Source organism: Bos indicus x Bos taurus, chromosome 3 (genome assembly GCF_003369695.1).
Source record: "Bos indicus x Bos taurus breed Angus x Brahman F1 hybrid chromosome 3, Bos_hybrid_MaternalHap_v2.0, whole genome shotgun sequence".
In the NCBI taxonomy this organism is placed as follows: Eukaryota; Metazoa; Chordata; class Mammalia; order Artiodactyla; family Bovidae; genus Bos; species Bos indicus x Bos taurus.
This window is the reverse complement of record NC_040078.1, coordinates 65,814,605-65,826,947: the sequence shown is the minus strand read 5'-3', so window position 1 is coordinate 65,826,947 and position 12,343 is coordinate 65,814,605. Positions and strand designations below refer to the sequence as shown.

General features: G+C 38.0%; 1 protein-coding gene across 4 annotated transcripts in view; it reads right to left on the bottom strand.

Annotated features, from left to right (window-relative positions):
- Nucleotides 1-5,528, bottom strand: part of ADGRL4 (adhesion G protein-coupled receptor L4) — a 141,362-nt gene extending 135,834 nt beyond the window's left edge. The window contains exons 1-2 of one of the 4 annotated variants that reach the window (XM_027536793.1): nt 5,112-5,528; nt 3,609-3,758 (exon numbers count right to left, since the gene is read on the bottom strand). In XM_027536793.1, coding sequence (XP_027392594.1) covers nt 3,609-3,758; nt 5,112-5,133 — 172 coding nt within the window. In that variant the 5' untranslated portion in view covers nt 5,134-5,528. Of the gene's footprint in view, nt 1-3,608; nt 3,759-5,111 lie in introns of those variants that run through there. The other 3 variants (XM_027536792.1, XM_027536791.1, XM_027536794.1) reach the window with 3 other exon arrangements.
- Between the last annotated feature and the right edge of the window lie 6,815 nt (nt 5,529-12,343).

The following is a 12,343-nucleotide window of genomic DNA, read 5'->3' as shown; positions in this document are numbered from 1 at the left end:
TTCTTACTTTACCTAAGGGAGTCATCTTTCTAATATCAACAGTCTTATTATTGTAATTCAGCTACTTAATATCTACCAGTGGTTCTTTTTTGGTTAACAGAACAAAGTCCATACCTTTGACATCTTGACTTAATTTCCACTGATCCCTCAACTAATATATATTGTGATATATAGTCAGCATGAAATAACTGGAGGTCCTTAAAACAAACAAACAAGCAAACAAAACACATGTTCAACTTCTAGGCCTTTGGTACCGCTGATTCCTTTTGCCTGACTTCTCTTTGTCACTTTGTTGATCTTAATGTGTGTGTTAGTTGCTCAGTCATGTTCTACTCCTTGTGACCCTATGGACTGTAGCCGATCAGGCTCCTCTGTCCATGGAATTCTCCAGGCAAGAATACTGGAATGGGTTGCCATATCCTTCTCCGGGAGATCATCCCGACCCAGGGATCGAACCTGGGTCTCCTACATTGCAGGCAGATTCTTTATCACTGAGCCACCAGGGAAGCTCACCTTAATAAGTCTGTCTTTATTAAGTTGATCTTAATAAAACAAATTTATTCTCAATTCTGAGTGTAAATGTCACCTCCACTCGCAGAGTTCCTTGTAGTTGATTATACATTTCAAATTTACCTCTTCTAATACCTTTTATAACATTGTGTCAAATTATTAATATACTTCTGTGACTGACCTCAGATATACTAGAAATCAAGATCAATTTCCTATTTATAATTTTAACCCAAGGGCAGAGCAGTATCTGATAAGCAGAGGCCTTATGGTCAAACACAGTGAATAATATTACAGGCACTGGGATGAGACAGCCTTGGGTTCAAATCTTGGCTCTTCTACTTACTTGTTGTGTCACTTGAGATTTTCACTTAAATTTCTTAAGACTCTATTTCCTTGTAGATAAAATGGGAATAATAATGGATGAAGGTGTTATGCTAATTAATATCGTGTACTAAGTGCACAGTAGATATTAACTATCCTAATGATGATGGTGATAATGATAATGATGAATATAATAAGTACTTATTTAATAAAAAGATAATTAATGAGGCAAAATCACTACTATTAAGACTAGTTTCTATGGGACTGTGTAATCCAAAGTCTAAATAACTTACTCAAAACTAGCTCTTGGAACAGAATACATTGAGTAAGGTTGGGTTATTATCATGATATTTATTTGGGAGGTCTTTGAGGGAGACAAATTTTATAAAGATAATGAAAGTGAAAATCAGTTGTGTCCGATTCTTTGTGATCTCATGGAGTATACAATCCATGGAATTCTCCAGGCCAGAAAACTGGAGTGGGTAGCCTTTCCCTTCTCCAGGGGATCTTTCCAACCCAGGGACCCAACCCAGGTCTCCAGCATTGCAGGCGGATTCTTTACCAGCTGAGCCACAAGGGAAGCCCAAGAATACTGGAGTGGGTAGACTATCCCTTCTCCAGTGGATCTTCCCAACCCAGGAATCAAACTGGGGTCTCCTGCTTTGCAGGCGTAGTCTTTACCAACTGAGCTATCAGGGAATGAAGATGATATTTATAATGCCAAGAAACAACAATTTTAATTGCTCAAAATGTAGGCATCCTCTGTAACAAAAATTCTGTCCAGTGATTTCATAGTGGTCTACTAACAATCTTAGAGAAAAATAAGGAAAAATGAGAAACTCTTTAGAGATGAGAAAAAGGCAACAAGATTATTCATGCCCAAAATATAACCTAGACGATTCAGAAGTTAAAAATGTTTTAATTCCAAAAATCAGAGTAAATGTATTTACTGAAAAAAAGTGTGAAATCTGTCAATGAATTAATAAAAGGTGAAAAAGATTAAAATCACTGATTGAACAATTTAAGAGGATATTATAAACCTCAAATAGTGAATATCAACACAAGTGAATATGTACCATTCTTTAAATAAAAAGGGAATTTAAGAATTTTAAAAGGAAAAAATCCCCATTAAAAACTGTGTTCTGTTTAAAAATGAAGTGCAGTGCCAAAGGTCTTGATATATTTTTATTTTTCAATGGAAAATATTTTCTCCCCTTCAGCTGGCTATTGACTTAACTGCAGGAGGAAAAAACAACTGCATTGGATAATGGAAGACGTGTTTTCAAAAGAAATCATTAAAAACATGATTATGAACTGGTTGACTGATGAGGGTCCAAATTGTGAAAAATTACTGATGTTAATGATGGTAATCATGATAGTTGAAAAGTATCTAAACAACAAAAAGGCAACACTGCTTATAAAGTACTCTGGTACAATTCGCAATGATTAGTGGAAAAACACACTAATATGTCTGATGCCATATTTTGAAGGTCACTCAACTATCAACTTGCCATAATGCCATTCAATTAAATACACAGTAAAAATTCAAGATTATTTACAGAAAGAGTTTTGTAGTGCTTATATAATAGTAAATTACAAATCCTGGCTGTATATACAAGTAGAAATGCCTGATCTAATGTACCATTAAGCAACTGTAGCTTTGCTGCACATTTTTTAAACATTAAACTAATTATGATGAGGTCTGGCCTTACTATATACTGCACATTTAATCTTTTTAAAAGCCTATCAAATTGAATCATAAGATGCAACTAGTTTATGCTATATGCAAACACACACAATATTAACAATGTACAATATGCTGGCTTAATTAGAAGACGTTCATTTTATCTTAAATACATTAAGGAGTATAATACCACAAAGTTCTAATCTGAACTTGCTATTTAATTATATTTTAAAACTAATTTATCTAAGTTGGAACTTTTTTTTTTCTTGCTTTCTTCTACAGAGAATTTTGCCCTATTGACCTAGTTAAACTAGATTCTACTAAAAATGAAAGAGAGAATAAAGATTGAGTAAAGACTGAGGAAAGAAGAGGCATGATAATGATGGAGACCACAGATAAGAAATCACTTAAATTTGATTATCAGGTGGTGTTCTGTTCATTAAGCCAACAGGCTAAATTATAACCTCAAAGGAACTTTCCTGGAGTTCTTTCTCCGGGCTCTAGCCTAAAGTTCCATAAATGAGATCTACTATTTCAGAACAGAATATATTTCAAAATTTTCTCTTTCTCTCTCTCCAGGGTATATGTCTAGAGGACACAGGAGAAAAAATTTGAATCTCTTTATGGTATTCTCAAATTTAGATACTCAAGTACTAAGAAGGTTTCTAAATGTATCACATATGGATATAGCCTGGTCTTCATGAATTCTCTGTGCTTTTTTCCCTAAAAGTATTGACTTTACTCTCTGCAATCTAGTTTTCCAGCTTAAGTTCAAGGGCAATCTACCCAAACTATTGGATTGGCCAAGAGTTCATTCAGATTTTTCTATGCCATTTTATGGAACTACTTTCTAACCAATCCAATAAGATATGCATGGAAACACCAAAAATCCATAATCAAGTATAAATTTTGATCTGTGAAGTTCAAATTTATTGTTTAGTTAATTAAGCTTTTTTTTCTTTTTTTTTTTTTTTACCAATAGCATGAAATCAAGCAGTATAAAGACAACTTAATTTCTAGATTAGAAAAAAAGCAGTCGTATCAGAACTTAATATTAAAATACACAACAGAAGAGGTAATAAACATTGTTTACCTTCACAAATTGTGACACCATTTCCTGAATATCCAGTGTTGCAATAGCAGCCTTCACGTCCATTCCGAATTTCACATTTTGCATTTGGATGACAAGGCGTCTTGGTACAGTTTTGAGTGCAGCAACAATTCAGCAAAGTGGAAAAACCCACTAAGGAAAGTAGAGAATACACCTTTTCAAAAAGAAAAACCTTCTTCCATTGTTGAATTTGACAATATATACATTAATATGCTTCGTTTTTTTCCCATCTAGATAAATACTTTATGAGAATTTCCTAAAGGAGAATTTAGGTAGATAACAGGACACAAGCAGGAATTAACACTTTTCTTCATTCTCAACGTTTATCAAGTAAACCTCAACCAAGTTGAAACATAATAATCAACCTGGCTTTATAAAGAAAACAGTATTCTAACATCATTGGACCTTTCACCCAGAGGTGAGATACTTTTAAAGGTAGTTGCATGACTGTAAAACAATATCCGTACCCTGGGAATGACTGTGCAGAAAGAAATCAAGGTGAACTGAGTATCTGGGTCTTTTCAAAGTCAGATCTGTGTTATTTTAAAATGAAAAGCAATGTATCATATCATCCAGGAGGACAAATGCAATTAATGTTTTTTTTTTTTCTTTTTCCTGTGTTCTAAAGATCTTTCAAAATTCTGCCTTTTTCATAATAAAGTTTATTTTATATTTTCTCCCATTAGTGGGGGAAAAAACCCAACTCAATGTACTTGTCAAAGACTGAGCTTCCAGAAACGGGACGCCATTCAAACACCACCACCAACATGCAGCATAAAGAGAGTACAAGCCTTTATTTCAGAGTTCTTGTAAACAAAGTTGGCAATGGTATTTTGTGGGCTGTTAGGAAAAGATAAGGAAAAGCGTAGGACGTTCCTTTTTTATTGTTGTCCTAGTCCTTCTCAAGACAAGCCTGCTTGAGATGAGCAGTTATGAATCATGCAAGTCATTATTCTGAAAACTGTCATCCGAGATAAATTGGCCTTATCTGGTAACAAGAGATTCTTAAACATTCAATTATAAATCCCAGCTTCACATAGGGCTGTATATAGTGTCTAAACCAGAATTAATTTGGCTTCAAAGATGTGATTTATTATTTTTCTGCACAGTAACATCAAAATGTTGATTTTAAAGAAACTCAAAGTCTGGGCCAGCAGTCCCCCTTGAAACAAGGCCAGGAAACCTCTCACAAGTGTTAATGGTTTGAAGTTCTCAGATTTTTTGAGGGACAATCCGAAGAAAGGTCAAAGTCTGGGACTTTGGGGACTTGGTCAGCAGGAACAAAGAGATGACTTAGGCCCTGGGTACTGAATATCGAACCCCAGCGTTGAAAGGCCAAGGAGAAAAACATCCTGGGAAGGGCTTTCTCAGTTCTCCCAGGAGTCTTGGAGAAATGCACTTGGCCCGTGAGTACCATCTTAGAAATACCATACTCCCTACAGGTGCTGGTCCGGGCAGCCCTGGCCGCTGGGCACCGGCACTTACCTAGAAGCGGGAGGAGTCTCATTGGCAGCGCCGCGGTGGTGGCGGTGGCGGTGTCGGAGGCGCGGGCGGAGCGATGAGACCGGCGGGCCGAGTACCTGGGACGCGGCGGGGCGGGCGCGCCAAACTCCTGGCTACGGCCCGCGTGACGCGGACGTTTCCTCCCGCCACTTTCCGGCCTCTTTTGTGTAAGTGCGTGTGTCCAGCGCTGAGTCTGCAGGCCATGTCCGGACCTGGCCTCTACGCTACCCTGACCTCCTGCCGGCCGCGGGGCTGCCAACCCCGTGCGCTCCGCGGAGTCTGCGGAGGGATTTTGCCCCGTCCCCGGGCGCAGAGTCCAGGGTGTAGACCTCAAAGTCAATGCGCCCCAGATATCTGCGGAGCGTACCCCCAAAAGAACTTCCAGAACTGCCTAGATCTCAGGGGCGCCTTCCTACAACCTCAATTCCCAGGACACGCCTTTTTTTTTTCCCCTCCCTTCACTAAAACTTTTCCCTAAAGAACTGTGGGTCTAGAAGTGGACTGGAAACTTGGCTCCAAACGACAGGGCCTGGATTTCCAGCTTTCAGTCTGCACCTTGGGGGAACTCAGGGTTCCATAGTGAAGAATAAAAAGTACTCTATCTTGCCTACAGGTTAGGCTTGTGTCTAAAATGAGTAAAAACCAAGCAAACCCAAAACACAAGTGTCAAGAATTAAATGTCTACGAAGTACAAAATCATCTTTTCAACTTTCAGCTAAAATTTACCCCTCTGCTCACCAGTCACCTCTCCTGAACCCCTGGTGCATCATATATAGCTTTCCTTTCATGTTATTATATATGAGTTGATTACATAGATTCAGATCATTTAGGTTGAAACAAGGAAACAGTTTTCGTGTAAAAGTTAAACATAACTATCAGATGAGGCTGATCTGTAAAACAGAAAGCAGATAAGTAGTTCCTCGAGGTTGGAGTGGAGTGTGGGATTGACTGCAGGGAGGCACAGAGGGAAATGTGAGATAATGGGAATATTCTGCATTTTGATTGGTATGGTGGTTACCTAAATGCATGGGTTTGTCAGAAGTCATCTCTTAAAATTTGTGCATTTTATCACATGTAAATTACACCTCGCTAAAGTAATATAAAGAACTGACCGATCTTTGTGTCTCAGACACCAGTCATTTCACCTTTTAACAGTTGGCCACACCTTTGTCATATTTCATATGCGTTCTGTTTAATTGAACAAACATGTTAAGAATCTACTTTGTATTCACAAAGATGAACAAGCTGTGGCCCTTGGACTCCAAAAAGATCAAAATAAACTAGTGGAGTGTTAGTCACTCAGTCCTGTCCGATTCTTTGTGATCCCATGGACTGTAGCCCGCCAAGCTCCTCTGTCCTAGGAAATCTCCAGGCACGAATATTGGAATGGGTTGCCATTCCCTTCTCCAGGTGATCTTCCTGACCCAGGAATCAAACCCAAGGCACCTGCATAGCAGGCAGATTCATTACCGTCTGAGCCACTATGGAAGCCCAATAAACTAGTGGAGCAACACCCAAAACTAATCACAATGACACAAATCACAATAATTTATGTACTTATATATAGACATATTGAGGGCAGCACTTTCACAACATCATCTTTTAGGATTTGAAATAGCTCAACTGGAATTCCATCACCTCCACTAGTTTTGTTCGTAGTGCTACTTCCTAAGGCCCACTTGCCTTCACATTCTAGGATGTCTGGCTCTAGGTGAGTGATCACACCATCATGATTATCTGGGTTGTAAAGATCTTTTTTGTACAGTTCTTCTGTGTATTCTTGCCACCTCTTCTTAATATATTCTGCTTCTGTTAGGTCCATACCATTTCTGTCCTTTAGTGTGTCCATCTTTGCATGAAATGTTCCCTTGGTATTTCTAATTTTCATGGAGAGATACCTAGTCTTTCCCATTCTATTGTTTTCCTCTATTTCTTTGCACTGATCATTGAGGAAGGCTTCCTATTTCTCCTTGCTATTCTTTGAAACTCTGCAGTCAATTGGGTATATCTTTTCTTTTCTCCTTTGCTTTTTGCTTCCCTTCTTTTCACAGCTATTTGTAAGGCCTCCTCAGGCAGCCATGTTGCTTTTTTGCATTTATTTTTCTTGGGGATGGCCTTGCTCCCTATTTCCTGTACAATGTCACGAACCTCGGTCCATAGTTCACCAGGTACTCTATCAGTCCCTTAAGTCTATTTCTCACTTCCACTGTATAATCGTAAGGGTTTTGATTTAGGTCATACCTGAATGGTCTAGTGGTTTTTCCTGCTTTCTTCAATTTAAGTCTGTATTTGGCAATAAGTAGATCATGATCTGAGCCACAGTCAGCTCCCAGTTTTGTTTTTTCTGACTGTAGAGAGCTTCTCCATCTCTGGCTGCAAAGAATATAATCAATCTGATTTTGGTGTTGACTGTCGGGTGATGTCCATGTGTAGAGTCTTCTCTTGCGTTGTTGGAAGAGGGTGTTTGCTATGACCAGTGCATTCTCTTGGCAGAAGTCTATTAGCCTTGGCCCTGCTTCATTCTGTACTCCAAGGCCAAATTTGCACTCAAAATGCCAGCAAATTTGGAAAACTCAGCAGTGGCCATAGGACTGGAAAAGATCAGTTTTCATTCCAATCCCAAAGAAAGGCAATGCCAAAGAATGCTCAAACTACCACATAATTGCACTCATCTCACATGCTAGAAAAGTAAAGCTCAAAATTCTCCAAGCCAGAATTCAACAATACGTGAACTGTGAACTTCCAGACATTCAAGCTGGTTTTAGAAAAGGCAGAGGAACCAGAGATCAAATTGCCAACGTCCGCTGGATCATTGAAAAAGCAAGAGAGTTCCAGAAAATCATCTATTTCTGTTTTATTGACTATGCCAAAGCCTTTGACTGTATGCTATGTTATGCTATGCTATGCTAAGTCATTTCAGTCGTGTCCAACTCTGTGCGACCCCATAGACGGCAGCCCACCAGGCTCCCCCGTCCCTGGGATTCTCCAGGCAAGAACACTGGAGTTGTTGCCATTTCCTGCTCCAATGCATGAAAGTGAAAAGTGAAAGTAAAGTCGCTCAGTCGTGTCCGACTCTTAGTGACCCCATGGATTGCAGCCTAACAGGCTCCTCCGTCCATGGGATTTTCCAGGTAAGAGTACTGGAGTGGGGTGCCATTACCTTCTGTATGTATCACAATAAAATGTGGAAAATTCTGAAAGAGATGGGAATACCAGACCACCTGACCTGCCTCCTGAGAAATCTGTATGCGGGTCAACTGGACATGGAACAACAGACTGGTTCCAAATAGGAAAAGGAGTACGTCAAGGCTGTATATTGTCATTCTCTTTATTTAACTAATTTGCAGAGTACATCATGGGAAACGCTGGGCTGGAGGAAGCACAAGCTGGAATCAAGATTGCTGGGAGTGTATCAATAATCACAAATATGCAGATGACACCACCCTTATGACAGAAGTGAAGAAGAACTAAAGAGCCCCTTGATGAAAGTGAAAGAGGAACGTGAAAAAAGTTGGCTTAAAGCTCAACATTCAGAAAACGAAGATCATGGCATCTGGTCCCATCACTTCATGGCAAATAGATGGAGAAACAGTGGGAACAGTGGCAGACTTTATTTTTTTGGGCTCCAAAATCACTGCAGATGGTCACCGCAGCCATGAAATTAAAAGACTCTTACTTCTTGGAAGAAATTCTATGACCAACCTAGACAGCATATTAAAAAGCAGCAACATTATTTTGCCAACAAAGGTTGTGTAGTCAAGGCTACAGTTTTTCCAGTAGTCATGTATGGATGTGGGAGTTGGACTATAAAGAAAGCTGATCGCTGAAGAATTGATGCTTTGAACTGTGGTGTTGGTGAAGACTCTTGAGAGTCCCTTGGACTGCAGGGAGATCCAACCAGTCCATCCTAAATATCAATCCTGAATGTTCATTAGAAGCACTGATGTTGAAGCTGAAACTCTAATACTTGGCCACCTGATGCAAAGAGCTGACTCATTTGAAAAGACCCTGATGCTGGAGGAGAAGGGGACAACAGAGGATAAGATGGTTGGATGGCATCACCGACCCAATGGACAAGAGTTTGAGTAAACTCCTGGAGTTGGTGATGGATTGGGAGGCCTGTTGTGCTGCAGTCCATGGAGTAGCAAAGAGTCGGACACAACAGAGCGACGGAACTATATACTACTATACTATATATAGACATATTTCCTTGACTTTCAATTCTTTTCCTGAACCCTTTTCTAGCTTAATTCTATTCCTGCAAAACTTTCTTGATTATGGTCCCAGAATGAATGAGGAACAGAAGTGTTGCATGATTTGTTTCAAATCACACACAGCGTCTTAAGTGACTGGTTAGAGTCAATCCCAGGCTCTTTTGTTTCTGAACCACTGCTCTCAGTCACCCTGCCATATTCTTTATATAGTGGCTACTGCAAAAATGAGTAGTCATCAGTTACTGTTACTCAGGGAGACTGGAAAGGTGTTCTAAATGCCCTAAATACCATGAAAAATGACTTTTGGACTTTATTCTGCTGTTGATTCATTTTCTTTGAAGATTCCTTTTTTTTTTTGTTTTGTTTTCCTTTTTAAAGCTAGACAGTGATTCAGTGAATAAAACTCTGGCAGCAGTCTGAATGAGGGATGTTATGGAGACATCAAAGGCTGAGAAGCCAGAGTAGTCCAGGAAAAAAACTACAACTGCCTTAACCAGGGTAGGAATATTCAGGTTGGGGAGATAGGGACAGATTGGAGAAAGAATTACAGGAATTTGACATCTGGTGGACTTGCTAAGGCTGAGGGATAGGTTTAAGACAGAGAGTATGAATGTCTTCTAGATGTCTGAACAGAAACAGAAAGCACAGCTGAAATTCACAAAAAGAAGAAAGATGGGATGAAGAGTGGCTTTGAAGGGGAAAAAGTAACAAACCTGGTTTTATAAGATAAAATTTGAGCTATTCCAATGACCCAATCCATTGGTGGAAAGCTAGTTTTTCCAAAGTCGTTGCGTCATACTTATCATTTGCAGTCATTGAGTGTACTCATCATTTCAAAGATGTAAATGTATAAATATATTATTTCCAGAGACAAGTTACATACTGAAACACAGTACTTGCTTTTAAAATTGCTATCATAAATTAGTTTGCTCCATAGATCATCTGCACATGCTTACTCTTAATTTTTATACTAAAGATAATAAAAGGCATTGATTTAAAAAAATATTATTTTTCTCTATGTTTTGCTTAACAATTAACAAAAAATAGCTAAAATGCAATTAAAATATTCTCCAAACTTTTCCTTTACATGTGTTTTTATTTTTAAAAAAAGCTTATTTATTTACTTTTTATCAAGAAAATACAGGAGAACAAAACGTAAGCATGAAGTATTTAATGATGCTCAGAGTTTTAAGATTATTCTTTTTAATCAAATTAAAATTTAATACTTGAAAAAGTCTATATCCATAAGAAATAAATATGATAACTGAATAATTTTGGATCTGTTGTCTTTATTTTAATGAAAAATATTTAGAATTTTCAATCCAAATATTTTAATTGTGAGAGAAAATCATATTTAAAGAAGTATTCTCAAAGAAATATAGGACCTCAAGCTTAAACTTTTATCAGCACTCTTTATTTGGGTACCACTGAGACATGTCTAGTTTTTTGAAAATTTAACAATCCCTTAGAGCTTGATTTTGGCCTAAATATAACACATGGAAGTAAAAGCATTTTAAGCTGCCTACCTGATTGTGGTTTTAATACACTAGTACAAACATTCATCCTACAATGTGAGATCTTATCAAATCCATGATTAGTTCTATCTTGGTCTGTCTGTAAGGTGCCAAATTAAACAGGATTTCCTTGAAAGGTTCTTGGTCAGGTTGAAGCTTGCTGTGGATAGTATTTAGTGTGAAAGACCTGGGTTTAGCTCTAACTTTTATCATGAGTAGATTGTTTAACCTATTTGGGGACTAGTTTACCCACTGTTACATGTAAATAACAATGCTTGCTTTAATAGATCATAGTGGGTTGCTAAAATCATTAAAATACATTTCAGAACTATTGGGTATTTGATACCTTTAATATTTAAAGCATCAAATATAGGAAAATATTACACAACTGAAATGAAGTCCTTTCCCATAAATGTATTTATGGTACCCACAGAGACTAATACAAGAAATACATCCAGCTTCTGGTCCCCCTTCATGAGACCCCTGGGATACTGATTCCTCACCTGGGTGTTGATAGTGTGACTGAATTCTAAGTGTTTGGCCAGCTCTGTGACTATTCCTTAGAATATCACCATTACTTACATCATTGAATTTTCTCAACTATGGAAACTTTGTCAACAATTGTTAATTTAAGTGTTTCCTCATTTCTTATTATCTGTATTCCCATAGGACCCTCAGTAGGATTACAATTTACCAGATATGTTTTTCTACCACAAGTCAATTTTTTTTTCAAATCTAGAATTAGCAATGTGCAATTGGAAAAATACTGTAAAAAGTTTAAAAGAAAAAAGGAAAATTGAGTTATGTGTAAGGTCAGAAAGAGTAATCAGATGGCAATATACTCAATGCTTAAACCAAGAAAACTTTACCAAAGTGGAACATTAATTCCTCATTGTAAGAAAACATCCACAAGTGGATAAGGATTGAATTTCCACAATGTGAACCTGTCTATTAATGATTCTTAACCTGCTTTCTTAGAACTGACAGTAAGAAATCTAATTAATTTTTCCTCTATGACACCTTACACAATAGCTTGAGGAAAAAGATACATAATTGTAAAAGTGATGATTGGATGAATAAATAAATCAATAAATACCTAGAATGGTGTGTAGTCAAGTCTATTAGAAACAAAAATCTTTTACTTTGTAGTTTGTTTGTCTTAAATGTCTTTTAGGTTTCCAGTTGCATTTCATGTTACCATTGTTGTTGTTGTTGTGTTAGTTGCTCAGTCATATCTAAGTCTTTGCAACCCCATCGACTGTAGCCAGGCTCCTCTGTCCATGGGATTCTCCAGGCAAGAATACTGGAGTGAATAGCCATTCCCTTTTCCACGGGGTCTCCCCAGCCAGGGGACTGAACCTGGATCTCTTTCTTGCATTGTAGGCAGATTCTTTAACTTATGAGCCACCAGGAAAGCCCAATTTCATGGGGATATAGCCAATCTCTATCACTTGCATTTAAATTTAAAGAAAAAGTCAGGAAAACC